This window comes from Gambusia affinis, linkage group LG06 (genome assembly GCF_019740435.1).
Source record: "Gambusia affinis linkage group LG06, SWU_Gaff_1.0, whole genome shotgun sequence".
NCBI classification, from domain to species: Eukaryota; Metazoa; Chordata; class Actinopteri; order Cyprinodontiformes; family Poeciliidae; genus Gambusia; species Gambusia affinis.
In genome coordinates, this window is record NC_057873.1 from 16,389,947 (window position 1) to 16,407,050 (window position 17,104).

General features: G+C 40.3%; 1 protein-coding gene across 1 annotated transcript in view; it reads right to left on the reverse strand.

Moving 5' to 3' along the window:
* The window catches only part of megf6 (multiple EGF like domains 6), a 42,626-nt gene that overhangs the window by 1,853 nt on the left and 23,669 nt on the right, over window positions 1-17,104 (reverse strand). The window contains exons 19-36 of the mRNA XM_044120289.1: window positions 15,879-16,004; window positions 15,397-15,528; window positions 14,652-14,783; window positions 14,244-14,372; window positions 8,249-8,377; window positions 7,435-7,563; window positions 6,216-6,344; window positions 5,956-6,084; window positions 5,673-5,801; window positions 5,435-5,563; window positions 4,226-4,357; window positions 3,129-3,257; window positions 2,869-2,997; window positions 1,841-1,969; window positions 1,364-1,492; window positions 1,120-1,248; window positions 469-597; window positions 219-347 (exon numbers count right to left, since the gene is read on the reverse strand). Coding sequence (XP_043976224.1) covers window positions 219-347; window positions 469-597; window positions 1,120-1,248; window positions 1,364-1,492; window positions 1,841-1,969; window positions 2,869-2,997; window positions 3,129-3,257; window positions 4,226-4,357; window positions 5,435-5,563; window positions 5,673-5,801; window positions 5,956-6,084; window positions 6,216-6,344; window positions 7,435-7,563; window positions 8,249-8,377; window positions 14,244-14,372; window positions 14,652-14,783; window positions 15,397-15,528; window positions 15,879-16,004 — 2,328 coding nt within the window. The remainder of the gene's footprint in view (window positions 1-218; window positions 348-468; window positions 598-1,119; window positions 1,249-1,363; window positions 1,493-1,840; window positions 1,970-2,868; window positions 2,998-3,128; window positions 3,258-4,225; window positions 4,358-5,434; window positions 5,564-5,672; window positions 5,802-5,955; window positions 6,085-6,215; window positions 6,345-7,434; window positions 7,564-8,248; window positions 8,378-14,243; window positions 14,373-14,651; window positions 14,784-15,396; window positions 15,529-15,878; window positions 16,005-17,104) is intronic.

Here is a 17,104-nt window from a genome sequence, read left to right on the forward strand (position 1 = left end):
GAGTGCAGATTAAAATAGCTGTCAGGAGAAAGGAGCACCTATTGAGGGAGACAGGGTGACATGCAGAGTGATGGTGCTCAGCCTCTCACACTTCAGGACACAGTATTTCACCGAAGCTGGTTCAGCTTTACAGCCTTCGACCTTATGTCCCGCTTCGCTTTAGCTTCGGCGTTTTATGTCGGTGCAAATGTGAAAAGCAATAAGGAACTCACGTTTACCTTTGCTACAAGTCGATCCGAGCCAGGTGAGCGGACAGAGACATCTGCCGTTTACCCTGTCACAGTGGGAACCATGGAAACACTGGCACAACAGGGAGCAGTTGGGGCCAAAGTGGTCTCCATCACAGCCTGACAGGAGAGGCAGAATGGGAGGGAAAACATAAGGCTTAGGAAATGAAGGAATTTGCTGCATTAGATGAAATAACAGGAATGTTAAGAGAGCTAACAAAAACTATGGTTCTGAGATTACTTTTTTCACATCTCTCTCCCCACTGGCCTGAGAGACAGAGACATCTACCAGTGGATGGGTCACATGATGCCTCATCAGCGCAATTACAGGACTTCATACAGTTCAGTCCAAAGCTGCCATTTTCACATTCTACAAGTCAAAATGAAAACACACACACAAATATACCATTATTTTTCTGAACATTTTCACATCATCATGATAGTTAATAATTTGCCTCTGTAGCATACACTGATTAACCTTAACATTATGACCACATGCCTAATATGTTCGTCTAACTTATCTGTGGCTATCAAGTCACGTAGTCAACAAACTGCAAGGCATTCTGCATTTATTATTAATACAATCAAACCCTTCTTATAATTATGCAATTAAAACTTGCTTAAAGGTTGTTGATCTAAAGAGGTAAATAAAAAAAATTGTCTCAATCACCTAAAAAAGAAAAGCCTTTTCTGTCTTTGTGACAGAAAATATAGACATTTTCCCTGGTCGGTTTTATATTACAATATTTATTCCTTTTATGTACAAAGGAAAATAAAATAGCACACCCTCTTTAACACAGGCATCTGGTGCTTGATAGCTGCTATCTTGATTCATTTTTAAAACATTTTGTTTCATACTACACTTATGGGTAGCCACATGTACTATACTTACGTCTTTCACATTGTGAGCCATAAAAGCCTGGTGGGCACAAACATTTGCCTGTCACATGATCACATGCTTGGCCCATGTTACAGTCACATGTGAACTGACAGTTCAACCCATAAAATCCAGAAGGACACTCTGAAAAAAAAAGTTATCAAGGCAAAGTTACAATTTTCAAATTACCTGTTCATTCAGTTATTACCAAAGCATTCATGAGTCAGCTTAAAATCAGGATTTGTAAGACTTCGCTTACCATGTTGACAGTAGTCGCCGTAGTACCCAGCAGTACAGCTGCAGCTGCCAGTAAAACGTCTGCAAGTTGCATTGTTAAGACATTGGCAGTGTTGTGCACAGTCAGGGCCATATTTTCCTGCAGGACAGGCTGAACAAATACACAAAGTTACAACAGAAATGGATATAAGCAGTTAACACCGTTTTTGACATAGCAAAAACAGATTGTTAAACTCCTTCTAAATAATTAAGGAAGACTATAATAAATAGAAATTATAGACAGCATCGTGTGAGTAAATAGGGATTAAACAAAATAAAAGGTGTTTTAGTAGCATCCATTTTTTTAAAATAAAAACACAATATATGTAGGTTGTAGGTTTCCTGACCAAAAACGTACCACTTTGTATGTCTTAAACCACAGAGATTTTCTGAATTGCAAACAGCCACGGTACAATAAAGTAAAACTATGTGGCTGTGTACCTCTGTTGGCTCAGAATACCTGTCTCACACTGGGGTCCAGTCCAGCCCAGTCCACACTTACAGGACCCATCAACAGGATCACACACAGCTCCATTCTGACAGCTACAGGCGTACCTGCACTGCAGGCCATAGCGTCCTTTTGGACAAGCTGCAGAAATAACACAAAGTCATACACAAACTGGCATGTCCTACTCAAACACACACACTTACAACACTGTACTGAAAGTCATCATGTTTATTTAACCAACAGTTCATTACGGAGATGGCAAACTAACCTAATTTGGCACTGATATAAAAGAATAATCATGTTTCTTTGGGTAATTTAGTGTCCGGAAAACAATAAGCAAGACATCTTTGATTCCCGTGTTTATTTGTTTGCATGCTTGCCAAATCCAGTGACACGGAACACAGAGAATGAGCTACTTTTAGGTTTCTGTAAACATTCAACAAAAGCAACTTAAGAGGTGGCATGTTCAAGTACATGCAGGAGGCTGAGGAGGAGAACATTTAGCCCAAGCAGAACTGGAAACCCCCCGTCTGCAATCCTGCTGAATTGCTGATAAAAGGAGAGATTAAGAAAGCTCGGCTCAGCCTCCTGTTTCCCGGGAATAAAAACCCTGTGATCATGAGAGGCCGCACTCTTGAGGAAATGGAGAATTTGTTCCTTCAATATACAGTGAAAAATGTTGAAAACTACACCCTCATTTTGCTGCTTGTTTGTCAGTCTCTGTTGGGTCTCTCATTTCCAAAGAACTCATTAAAGCCAATGGTTTCAAATGATGCATGTCTGCCTCAGTGGTGAGTCTCTGTTTACTCATGGGAATAGTAAAAGATAAAAAGCAGAAGAAAAGCATGGGTTGAAATCTGTGACATGGTGTGACTCAAAGTTAAATAATAAGCTGACGATTTCAAAGATGGACGTTTATTTTTACCAAAAACCTTTGGTAAGCTGCAAAAATTCGTGCACCTTGTGATCTTTGTATTTGAGCAAACATATTTTTCTACCATGTGGTATAACGTAGCTTGATCTCAAAAATAACAGCTTACCCTGTTGGCATGATGCCCCTGTCCTTCCAGGGCCACATATGCACCTTCCAGTTACTGGATGGCACTGCGCTCCTTCAGCACAGGAGCACAGCTTTGCACAATCCTTCCCGTAGTATCCACCTGGACAACCTGCACAAGCACATGACTTTGTAGGACTTAAACAGTTATTCCTTTGTTAGCAGATATTATTTCTAAAACAAACATATTGGCTTCAATTTGAAGTAAATAAGTTGATTTTTGAGGTTTTGCTTTCAACTTACGAGAACTGCAGTCAGCTCCAATGTAGCCCGGATGACAATAGCATGTCCCAGTCCTAAAGTCACAGCGACCGCCATTGATGCAGGTGCACTTGGACTTGCAGTTTGGCCCAAATGAACCGGCTCGACACCCTGGAGGCCACACAGGACAACCGGAAAGAGAAACAACAGTGATTTTATTTAGTTTTAGGGGTTCTAATGAATCTTTTTTTTTTTAAGCGTCATGCTATGAGGATGTTTTTTCTGACTCTTTCAGTGTTAAATACCAGAGAAAAGCATCCATGCAGCTTAGAAAAAAAGCATAAGCTTAAAGGCCATGCATAATCACTCCTACACTTATTTTTCCAGTATATTAAGGCTTGAACTGTAAATAGTTACATTTATTTTCATGTCCAAGTTATGCACACATGTGAAAAGAAAAAAAAGTGAGTATAAGACTCTAGCCTGTGGTTGGCTGCCATATGGAGATGACTTAACATTTAGAACATTGAGCTCAGGCATTACTGTAGAGAACAATAGCTACTCAAGAAAAAAGCTGACAGTTGATGAGAAGATGGATGGAGCTCATCCTGGAAGTTAACCTGGAAGAGGCTGTATATGACTTGAGACTAAGGAGGTCTAAAACACGCTCTTACAGTAGAATGACCCAGTCAAAGGCCTACGCTAAAACCAACTGAGAATCTGTGACAAGCCTTGAAAGCTGATGATTACAGATGTTCTCCATCCAGCCATACCCTCAAAAGGCTACTTGTAGCTGCAACTGCAGAAAAGGAGGTTCTATGATGTACTGACTTAGGGAACTGTGTACAAATGCCTACCATGCTTTTCAGATTTTTATTTGTAAAAACTCTTGAGTATCATGCACCACTTTCCTTCCTCTTTATGTAATGCATAAACTTGTGTTCAGTCTATCACACAAAATCCCAATAAAATAACCTAAGGTGTGTGTTTATGAAATGACAAAATGTGAACTCTTCTGCAATTTACTATGCCACCTTCTTGGCTTGTTCCCTACCGTCAGTTGCCCAGGCAAATGGAAAACAAAAGCCCATGCTTTGAAATATGTCATGCTGACATCACATTACTAACAGCAGACTCACGAAGCTCACAGCGTGGCCCATAGTAGCCGGGTGAGCAGCTGCATTTCCCTGTCGCGGGATCACACTGCTCCTGGAGCCCGGAGCATCGGCACAGCTGGCTGCAATTTTGTCCGAACGTGCCAACAGAGCAGGCTGGGATGACACAACCAGACACATCCAGCATTACAGTCATGTGAAAACAAAGGCCATGGAGAGCATTTCTTTAGCTACAGATTAACAAGGTCATGTACAACATCAAAAGGAGAGACAAAAATTATTGAGACTTATACAGGTGATCTGTTTTGGTTTCCGACGCTTCTGGGATCCTAAATCTGCAGGTAAAAATAACTAACGGGTAAAGCGCCACCACACTAAATGATCACATTGTCCAGCTTTGCCTGGTTGTGGAGAAAAGACCTTAAGCCGTGCACACATTCAGCAGTTTGTGGGAACAAAGACGCGTGCCATTTCCCTTTCCTCTCTTTTAGATAATTCTGTGAAAACAGCGAGGCATTCAGCACTTGACTGGTAACAAACCCAGCACTCCCAGCAACTTTCCCTTGTGCCCGAACCCGGCCGGACATTCTTTCACACACCCTCTCCGCCTATCTGCATATACACTCATCACAATAATGAATGAAGTCCCCGGACAATCAGTCATAGTGACCAAGATGAATCTGTGAACCAAACGTGTTTTCGGGTGAGACCGCGGCACTCTGCTACTCAGTTAGGCAGCAGCAGAAGGCAGCGAGGGGGACAGATAAGAAAGGACTCCAGACTAAAGAGGCAATTACAGCGCTGTCATTATGCATGTCTGCCTTCCAAAAGCCCTTATCCGCCGCCGAGGAGACAAAAACAATGCCTTCTGTTTTACTTGGCAACCGGTGTGTAACATTTATCAGATGTCGAGGGAGTGTGTGAGGAGAGGAAGGGAGGTGGGGTGGTGAGGTGGGGGTTTGAAGGAGCAGTGAGGCTAGTGAAGCTGTTCGTATACAGCCCTACAGGGTATGGTATAAATAATGAAACATTCTCATACAGTCCTGTGATAGTGAGGGTCTCACATAGAGGTGGAGTGCATTTCCTAGAATGGAGTAAACTGTAAACTTTCCCAGGAGCCGGAGAAAAGAAGGGGAATTCTAATCAGCATGAAGTGGGCAAACTGACAGCTACTCACCTGGCCACTAAAGATAAATATATTTTGCTGACAGCAATGTTCTCTTTTGTTCTTACTTTTCTCACATCCGAACCCCGTGAGTCCAGCTGGGCAGCCACAACTCCCCGTCTTGTGGTGACAGGGCACCCCAGGGCGGCACTGACAACGCCGGGCACAGGAAGGGCCGTAGAACCCAGGAAGGCAGGCTGATGGTCCGTGGAGGGAAACCCAATTATCTCAGGAAAATCCTCTATTCTGCCTCATTCATGCCACTGCAGTTTCTTCATCCCACTCCCCCCACACACATCCACTCACGTTTGTCACACCTGGCTCCCCTCCAGCCTGGCCGACACTCACAGCGACCCGTCATGTGGTGGCAACTGGAACTGTGGGCACAGTCGCACCTCCGCTCGCAGCGGTCCCCGAAGAATCCCTCAGAACAGGCTTCAGAGAAACACACGGGCGTTCGTGATCAGAATGAATTCAAGCCACGGTTACTGAAGAAGTGCAACCACAGATTCAAGTTGTGGGAAGAGGGCCTCTCTTTCCATCTGCCTTTCAATGTCAATGTGCGGTCATAGAGAGGTTCTAAATTCACCTGATTGACAGTTCTCTCCAATCCAACCAGGCAGACACAGACATTTTCCAGTCACCTTGTCACAACTCCCTCCGTTTAAACATCCACATGTTTGTGTGCAGTTCTCGCCATAGTTTCCTTCTTCACACTCTGTCAGAGTAAAGCCAAGCAATTATATTATTCACTTAGAAAATGCATAACCGGGACACTTTATTATCTAATCAAGAGAATCCCCTCTGAAAGCCTTTTTAATATCTAGCTTTTGTTTGTTTTTGACTCACCTAACTCACAGGCAGCCCCTGTGTGTCCAGGTGGACAGGAGCACTGGCCAGTCACGCTGTGACAGAAGCCTCCATTTTGACACAGACACTTGTTAGAACATTGTTCCCCATAATGTCCTGGTGGACAAGCTGCATACACAAAGGTAAAACTTTAAAAAGAATTTTAAAAAGAGCTCATTGTATATCGCAACGTTGAATTATAGCTACCTGTCTTATAATTGCATACTGAGGACATATAAAAGCATATAGGACATATAAAAATGTATAAAACTTTATTTTTAAATTGACCAAGTTTATTAAAAATGCAGGGCCTGGTAATACTGTATGTAGTCATGTGCTAAAACCATACTGAGATATTGTGCAGCCTCTTTCCTCACGTCTTTATCTAATCACTCCTTAAGCAGAAGGTTCCAGAGGTATGAAGAAAGTCAGTTGTTGCTCCAATTGCAAATACTAAAACTCCTACGTCACTAAAAGATGTTTGATATTTTTTGAAACACTAGTAGGTCTCAGTGTGCGACAGCCAATGGATGTCCAATGAGTTGCACTCATCTACTGGTTCACCATAGGTTTAATGTTTCTTTTTCCTACTATATATCAGCGACTGTATACTGAATGCTAAAGCATTTGGAGGGTATTCTAGCCCTGTTCTTTTACTTCATGTTATCGCTGCAACAAAAATAGTCCATCCAAATCTGTACTTTTAAGGAAATCTTCTGAAATGATTGCTCTTCTTTTAATTTGTCTCTGGCCAATACGACTAGACTTGGCACACAGACTGAGGTGGCTGGTAAGATTTTGGTGAGGACGCAAGTCCAATCTGTGGACTTTCAGGTGCTGAGGAAGGTTACCTCTGTCATGTTATGTTTGGATCATCCTCTCTTTATAGATTTCCAGCTTCTTCCCTGCCATAAAGAAAATGAGACATAGAATCTCTTTTGTACCTGCTGTTATGTGTTATGGTTAGGCTTAATAAACTAAAACTATAAGCACTGCTGTCTGTCATATTCCACTTTACACTTTGTGGACACTGATGTATCAGACTTGGGCTGTTCTGTAACGGTCTTCTCCTCGTACAAAATAAGTGCTGTGTTGTGTATTGTGTTTCTATTTATCGTGCTACTGGATGAGCAGACATGTTGTAAATTAATTTCCTATTTTCATCCAACCATTGATGGCTATGAAGTTTGTAAAGTTACTGAAGTGGTGAAATACTCACACAGTTGGCAGTGGGCTCCAGTCCAACCATCTGTGCAGCTGCATCGCCCAGTGACGTGGTCACAACTGCCCTCATTCTGACACTTACAGGTCTGACCGCAGTTTTCTCCAAATCTACCTTTTTGGCATTCTGACAAAGCAAAACATACGTGGGCACAATTACCATGCAACACAAAGTCCTCTACAGGAAAACTGCAGAAGACCAAGCTTTAGTGTTATATCTTCAGCAAGGTTGGTTTCAAATAAACGCATTGCTAACTGAAAGGTGAACTTTACATTTGGTGCTTGAGGAAAAAACCAAAATGCCCAAATGGCAAAGATAGATCATTAGCTCATATTAGTGGCTTTCTGCTGACTCGAGCTCTGATAGCTGGAACCACAAAATGGCTGCGGAAAAAGCAAAGCCATGAATAAAACTGCAGAATCACAGACTTAGAATTTTAGTGGGCAATTCACAGGCTTCATTAAAACAAAGCCATGAAATCCTCAAGAAACTTCAACATGAAAACACTTATTGGTTAGCTGCTAAAAGACTCTTCCAACTTATGTTCTCCCTTCCCTGATTCTGATCTCTATATACATGTGGGTGCATTTATCCAGAATAGACCTCAATTAAACCCCGGGTGCCAGAGGGCACTCTCGTCCTCCCTCCACTCTCCTCCCTTACGCATCCCTAAAAAAGTCATTGGCAATGTCTCATTATATAGATAATTGTTTACAAACACATCTTAGTTGTGCTTTTAGGAGAGGATGTCGTGAAGGGCCGCAGCGAGGGCCTCCCTCACACCCTGTTTTAATGATGTGGCTTCCATTACCCAGAATGCAGTGTGGTCCTGCCCAGCCGGCGGTGCACAGGCAGGCTCCTGTGATGTGGTGGCAGCGGGCACCGTTCCTGCACTCGCACATCTGGCCACAGTCAAGCCCGTAAAAGCCGTCCGGGCACGCTGTGGGCCGAGATAAAACATCCGACTGGTTAGAACTGGCAGCGCAAAAGGTTTGATGCCAGCTTTTTTCACATTCTTCTCTCTCTTTCTAAAAAGTCTTACACTTCCCCTCCTACTTTCCCTCTCAGTCCTGCCATCTCCCCAAAATACCAATATCAAATTGGAGTACCACGCTGCGGCGGCAGCTGAGCGCCTGCGTTCGTTAAGTGAGCTCCTGTCCCCCACATGTGTGGTGGATCTGGGCCACATCAAAGTTTATGGTGGATCAGAGGCCTCCCCCAGCCCCCTCCTTTCTTTAGGGTAGAGGGGGCACGAAAAGCCGGTAAATAGAGCACCTGCTGTGTGCACAGGCCCCTCCAACCTACGGTAAAGCAAAGCCTGGTTACTGTTCTCCACACACACACCTACGATGCTGCTGCAGAAACAAGCAGATGCCAGTCTGAGGGTCTGTTTCCCATTCTCAGTGAGGGCTAAAAAGACTGTTTAAGTGTGCACAAAGTCAAGTGACACTCACAGAGTTTTCTAAGCATGATGTCCACTCTCAAAAAAGAAGCTAGCCAGAGGCTGGAGCATGAATGGGCCTTTTCCACCACCAGGATGTAAATATTGTCAGCAAGCATGACTTCATTTGGGCAAAAGCTAAAACTAAACAACAAAAATGTGTATAGTATACAATTTAGTTGTGTACCATCCATTGAAACTTTATATTACAGTTTATTGCCATTTTGTTTATTTCTGACCAACAATCTGACTCCTCAGATATAACTGATTAGGACACTTGATTTAACCAAAGTTATTCTGATGAACCCTCTGTGAGTAGATATGATTTATTGGTGTCATAGAGTTTGATATCAACACCCCCATGGAAGCTGGCATTCACATCCAATAAGGTAGGAATAGGAACAGAACTGTACAGGGAGGAAATGGTGAAGGGGCAAAATGATCTGCTTCCTCCTTGGTGCCTTGGTTTTCTGCTACAACTGCCAAACCTGAGCAAGAAATTTGATGAATATTTTCCAAGGGGGGGGGGAAATCTTTCTTTAATGCCACATCACCTTTTCCTTTCCTCCTCATTTCAGCTCTTTTACCTCAAGGCTTTAAACTGGTGAAAGCGTCTTTCCTGCTCAGCAGTTTCTTGCCTGGTCACTGCTGTGTTCCCACGCTGACAGCATGACGTCTTTGAATGTCTTAGAAGTGGTTAGAGAGCAGTTTTATTGAAGCTGGCCCACTGAGGATGCTGTCATCTTAAAACAGCTGTACGTTAACTTAGCGGTAGCATAATGGACACTTTATTGTCTGTTTATTGTCTGGACTGAATTTGACACCATGGCAACAAGGAGAGGATTACACTGGCATATTTATTTACAAATTCTACAGTGGCTCTGCACATTAAAATATGAACATTTATAGTGAAACACATCCTCTACTCCTTACATATATTTACTTCACTTTTTCATGCCAGCAGGGGGCAGCAAGTATTCATATTCACAGCAAAGCACCAATGTGGCCTCTAATAGTGGAGCATTGACATATAGTGTTTATAAATATAGACTCTTACCTATGATTCTTTGTTTATAGGTAGGAACAGATGTTTTAGCAAAAGCTACACACACACAGACACAGACACACACATACACACACCCCAATGCACATACAGGCCATCAATGAAAGCCTCCATCTCTTGACTAAATGAGCTCTTTAAGACAGCGGGATTATTTCCAGATCCCTGGTTGTGTAAGAGCCACTGCTGTCAGACTATAAAGAAGGTCCAGGGACCACACAACCAGTGAGAGCACACACAGAAACAGACCGGAGAGACAGAACACAGAATAAAACTTCCTGGTGCCAATCAGGGCCTAAACAACAACTAAACAAGCAACAATAACACGGATGTTTCGACGTTCGTTGAGCCGGAATTCTTTCTTCTGCAAACAAAAAGGCAGCATTTTGTAGCAAACATCAAAGACGCAGAGCAGCGTAATCCACATTAATTGTACCTGGAGAAGTAAAAGTTCTAGTCGTAACACAGAAAATAGGCCTCTTTTCTTTAATAATAATTGACTCAAATGTTTTCCATCAGCACCAGCACAACAACAAGGCTTCTGACAAAGTCACATGGTATGTAGGAATCCCCATGAAGCCACAGCACTCTCCACAATTATTCATACCCCTGGTAAAGAGGTGTAAAAAGTCCTTTTTTATTGCAGCAGTACGGTTTGACACAGGAAGAAAAATTTCAAGGTGAAAAGCAATAAAAAACACAATTTGTACTGTTTTTTTTATTATTATTTTATCTTCATTTACGCAGGTTGCCTCATTGAGATCTAAAATCTCATTTGCAAGAGAGATTTATTCATTATTACTTGTTGCCACTTCTAATATGTCTAGTAATAGAAATACAACTTTGACTTTATTTTACCTATGCTTTACCTTTTGTGTCCATGAAGTAATATATTTCCCCTTGGGGAAATACCGCATGACACAGAAGTCTTTGTCGTTTTGTTATTCTTTAAATGGGGAAATGTAGACTATATGACTATTTTAATATTCTTACCATTTAAGTAAGAAGACATACATTAATCATTATAACTTTGAAAAGAGAAACAAGAAAAGAGCTGCTTGAATAAAGTCAGCTCTTTTAATAGGTAAAAAGTTTAAAACAACTCAAACTGTGATAAACAAAACCAGATGCAGACCCAGGTTCATCTTAACACCACACGATGGCAAGAGAAGGTAAAAATATCAAAACCTCAGAAAACAATTACATCATCAAGTCTCTACCCAATTGTTTAGGATGAATACTAGAAGAAAATATATATATTTTTACCATCACAAATGTAAATGAGGAGGTTGATTCTTGGACTTTGTGACTGGAACCATGTGCTTTGGTCAGATGAGACTACGATTAAGCCTTTCCACCTCAGACCCACTGTTAGGTATAGTGGAGGATCTGTGATGTTGTGGGCATGTTTATATTCTAAGGCAGGGGTAGGCAACTCCAGGCCTCAAGGGACGGTCTCCTGCAACTTTTAGATGTATCTCTACTGCATCACACCTACGTCAAATAATGAGGTCATTAGCAGGATTTCATGAATGAGATTTCCATTAGTCTTGACTAAAGTTCCCTTGTTTGGTTCCTGGCAGAGATCAGCTGAACTTTCACACTTGTTAAAATGATGTGGGCTATCCGAGTAAAGGAACTATGGTATGCTTTACATTTAACAAGCAACTCTGGCGTGAAAGCTAAGAGTTGTCCTACTGCCAGAATGATAGCATGTGTACCAATAGTTCTTCCTCTCCCCTTACTAACTTTTACTTTCATGAACTTTGAAAATAATTCTGTCAATTGTCTGTGTCTGCTCTGACTCCAGTAGGTTGAGGCAGATTGTATTGAATCAAGTTCTGCCAGAGATTTCTTACTGTTAAAGGGTAGGGGGTTTTTCTCTTCACTTTCGCTACATGCAAGGTTGGTATGAGGGATTGCTGTAGTGATGACTCAACTGTTGCTATGTGTTCGATCAGAAGGAGTGAATGCTGCAAATCAACGATTTGATCCAATCTGCTGGGTTCCTTAGAAAGAAACTTTTTAAGCTACCGTGAGCTGTACAGTTGAATTACTAGGATCAGGTAGGATGTATGTATGAATGAATTGAAATTACTTTTTTGTAAACTGCCTCCAAACTACATTTGTTGGGAATTCGCACTATATGAATAAACTGAACTGGAACTGAATTGAACATTCAAAGTGTTGACAGCAGGGGTGACACAAGCTGTGGGGATACACATGATTATATGAAAATCCACCAGTGTGGGATTCTTCACCCATACTGAATAACAGAGGTCACATTAAAGATTGGATTATCATTTAACCCTTTTAGTTTAAAATTATATGCTGCCAAAACATAAAAGGAAGAAAGACAAGATGTGAAGTACATCTGTTCCAGTAAAGATTGCCAGTGTTTATTAAAGCTCTCTTTGAGTAACAGATAAATTGAAGAGATCTGGATCGTCTCACCAACCAGGCCCTTCCAGAATCCAACTTGAAAGAGAGACTCTGCAGAAGACCAAGTAATTGGACACCTCTGTTTAAACCTTAAGAAAATGAAATTCAGTCAGTTTGATGGCTGCATTTCTATAACAATATCCAATCAGAGTGATGACTGCACAGGAGACCATCAGACTGTTATGACTGTTCTCTGTTCTGTTCTGTTGTGAAGCTTTATTCCAGGGTGACATACCCATGATTTAAGAAGCCCTGCATCCTTGGAAGGTGGTATGAATTTCATTGGCTGGTAGTGAACTCACAGTAAATCTTTTGGTCTGTAATAACACAAGGCCACTTCAAGCCAAAGGACTATAATCAAGAATGAATTTGTTACATGGATGAAATTTTTTGGACTGTTGCAATTCAGGACAAACATGGTGATGATGAGATGAACAGTTACATGAATAGCTTGCTACAACAGCATGACTGCAGAGAGACACTCCATCTGTCTCAGAATGACTAATACAAATCACATCTTAAGATTTGTGCGGTCTTAAAATGGTTTCAGTTATGACAGGCTGGTGATTCATTGGATTCAGCATAACTGTGAAAGATGAAGAAATGTCCTACAGCACCCTCTAGTGTATTTGGAGTTAAACAGTTTGTGAACGTTGGTGTCTGAGGCCGACACATGGTTACAAATAAAGAATCTGAGCATAAATTGTTGGATACAGTAAATAGCAATGCCACAAATTAAATATGGTTCTAGAAAACCATTCATTTGTATGGTACCACAGCAATAAATGGAGAGCGATTAAATACACGGTAAAGCTAAATGGAATCAGTAATAATACAGTCAGGCATAAAAAAGTGATTTCAAAGTAATAAATTCTGTTTCCTAGATTTCAAATTATTACTAGAGCAGGTATGTGTGAGGATATGGATTTTTGTATGTGTCTTTCTGTTCATTGAGTCTCAGTGTTGTTGTTTCTTCTCCTTGATTGTCCTCAGCTGTCTCTTGTCTCCCCAATTATGCCCTTATGTATTTAAACTCTCCTGTGTTCCCTGCTCCTCATCAGATCCTTATTGAGTTGTGTCTTGTCTACCCTGCCTTGTCTCTTTGTGTCTTAGTTCCAGTTTCTACCAACGTCTGAGCTTCTGGCTTTATTGCTCACCTGTGCTGCATGGACTTTTGTACTCTCTGTATTTTCATTAAAATCAGAATTTTCACCACAACCTGGATCCACCACGTCATTCTCACCATCTACAAACAAACCCATTTCATGACAGTTTCATATACATAACAGATCGACACCAATGTTTCTCAATTCCAGTTCTCAGCAGCCACTGCCCTGCATATTTTAGATTTGCTCCTTTTCCAGAGCACCTACCTCAAATGATTGCATGCAAGCAAGTGCTGCAGAAGCCTGAGTTATTAAAGTTAGGTGTTATCATTTTTCACCGTTGTTATCATTTTTTTATATATGTATCTTTTAAAAAGAGTTTTCATTTGACTACATATGTGGCACTAATTTTAATAACTTCACAGACTTTGGCTCAATATTTTTGAAATAACTTAAATGACTCTGAACGGAAATGGACAGAAAATGGGTGATCTGGTGATTACTAATTTCAAAATAACCTTTTGAGTAACTAATAATAAGCTTTTCATTCTTCTGCATCTGTACAGAACGAACCCAAATGACACTGCCTCAATCATTCACACATGCAGATCTATGAATTGTATTAGGTTATGTTCAACCTGGTCTTATGTCAAACAACAAACAGACAGCATCCAAAAAAAATCTAAAAAAATAAGTTGTGGAAGCTGTTGAAACTTTTACATAAAAAATAAACATGATGAATGACATAAAGGCTTACTTTTTTCACAGAGATACCCGGTGAATCCAGGTGAGCAGATGCAGGCTCCACTCACATGGTCGCAGAGGGCTTCATTCTTACACAGACACTTCTGAGCACATCCATGTCCATAATGACCATTGACGCACTCTGTGGAACAGGAAGACCGGAACATAAGTATATTTAGAAACACAACAGAAAATCAAATTTTAAATCTCAAGCATGAAATAAGCACAAAATGTAAAACATTTTCCTTTCAATTTGTGTCATGCTATGTTTGCTATGAAATACATTTTTAAAACCATAAACAGTGCAATATGCAACTCACGAAAGTTAAGTTAAAGATGCAGTAACAACAATTATCCCCATGGTGGCAGCATTCACTAAATGTTTTTAAACTCTGACATTATCCCCGAACTCCAAACTTACTGTCTTCACAGTTGTCTCCGGTGTAGCCTGGTTCGCACACACAACGACCACTGACCGGGTCACAGCCCACAGAGCGATCCTGACACTGACACCTTCCAATGCAGCCTTGGCCCCAAAAACCAGGTTCACATGCTGAACAAAATAAGACGAAACAGACTGATGTATTCCATGTGTTTTTCTTTTCTTTTCTTTCTGTACTATTCTGCCACACTTATATGCCAGATTTATTTGCAAAAACATAGGCGTATATAAAACTTTCAACTCACAACTTACTTCACATAAACAGATAATGACTTGGTGACACTGTATCCAGTCATACACTCACATGTTGTGACATGTTGTATTTTTAATTCAATTTTGTTCAGTAGAATCAACAAACATATTCCTTCTAAAATTCTCTCAATTTTTTTTCCTTGCAATGTTGTAATAAAGTAAGTGACGGAATAAAATGGAGCACTTTCAATAGATTCTGACCACCGAAGACCAGAAACACCATGAATGAATGGCAGTCTTGGAAATGTTATTTCCTAATAAAACCATCTCTTGCTTCTAAAACATCACCTTTGAGAACAAAGTGCTCACTCACTTATTTGCTTCACCTCTCAGTATCACTAATAGTTATAGTGGAAGTCGTTATTATTCATAATAATATGTCTCATTTAAGTTTTTATTATTGTTCATTAAAAAAAACACAAAAAAACCCAATAATAATAAGTGCTCCATTGTCATTTATATGCAGACTTACCTTCTTGACAGAGATTTCCCATGGAGCCTGCCTTGCAGTTGCAGATACCAGTTTGCTTGTTACAGGAGCCACTATTCTCACAAACACTGCAAGAAAACTGGCACTTCAGTCCCCAGAAACCATCAGGGCAGTCTGTAAAGCAGAAAGTTTGTTCACGTCAATGGGGAAGGAATCTATTTCTGCTGGTTAGTTTTGTTAAGCCTTATGGCAGTTTCACATAAATGTATTAGAAGATTAATGAAGACTAAGTTACAAATTAAAAAGGAAAAAGTTTAACAAAAGTTTATGTAAGTTAGCATAAGTTTAACAAGTTATCTCCCAATTTGTAGCTATTTTGATCTAAAGGAAGAATATAACTAAATTGCTGTTTAACAAGATGAAGCAATGCAGAGCTCCAAAAGCCGCTGAGTTCAAAATGGACTTCACTGAGTTGTGCTGTCTCTGTAAACTATTAGTTAGAGACACTGTAACAAAATAAACACCTTCCTGGCAAGAACTTCCTCTCTTCCCAGCAGGACAGTCGCACTCTCCAGTTACAGGATCACAGGAAGCTCCTCCGCAGTCACAGGTCAGACGGCAGTTTTCGCCATAGTTTCCTGTTTGGCAGGCTAACAACAGTTGAACACAAAGAAATTAAAAGGAGGGGTAAATAACTCAACATTCGAGGAGCAGCTTTAGAGAAAACCCTGGACAGGGATTTTTTTTGTGTTGAGAAAGAAAGCCACAAAAGAGAATGTTTTAGAGGATGTTTATTTGTTCAGCCTCTGCCAATAGCTTCTGGAGTTGAAACTGAAGTAGATCTTTCCTTTCATGACCTCTCCTGGAACCTAAGAGTTGGAAATTCAAAAAATGTCAATGATTTACTTTTAATGTGCCTTTGAAGAACTCAGTGGGCCTGGCTCTACCTGAGCCTCAATATGAATAATACTTTACAATACGTTTTGGGGGGGGTTGTAGTGCAGTTCACAAGATTGATATTCCTGAAAAACACTCACCATTTAGTTTCAGGAGCACAGCTGTCAAATTTATTCCAAGAAGAATACTTTCACTAAGTAAATTTAGGCTTTTTTAATTCCAAGTGATGATCAATTTACGCAATCAACAGTATCAGAAATAATAAAAAATAATCAGAAAAATTCTGAAAATCATTGAAAAGAATTTATGTCAATTTGTGATTATCTGTGAAAATACATGAGGCATAATATCTCTCCAAAGTATTTATTTTCATAAAGTTTGTCTTATTTTGGCACATTTTAAGAAGTCTTTACATAATTTACAGGGATTTTACAATTAACATAACACAACATAAAACAGGTCAGAATTGTGAATTGTGAAGCTGAAAGAAAAGGATTTATGATTTCCAAAATGTGTTTTTTTTTGTTTAGTTTTTTTTTATCTAAAAATTGTAGCATGCCTCAGTCAGTACCTTGTGAAAACGTCTTTTATTTGTAGCTGATGTTATTTGCGGCTACGTCTGTCTGTAAGTGCTCTCTACATAGATTAAAATGTCCACCGATTCTTCTTATTCTTTGTAAAATAGCTCAACTTTGATGAGACAGTATGGGTGATCATCTGTGAAGTTCAGTTTCAAAGTTTTTTCTCAGATTATGTTGGTCTTTAGGTCTGGACTATGCCATAATATAAAGCATATTTATAAGCTTTAAAATAAAGAATTCCATTATACTTGTGACAGAGTGTTTACCGCTGT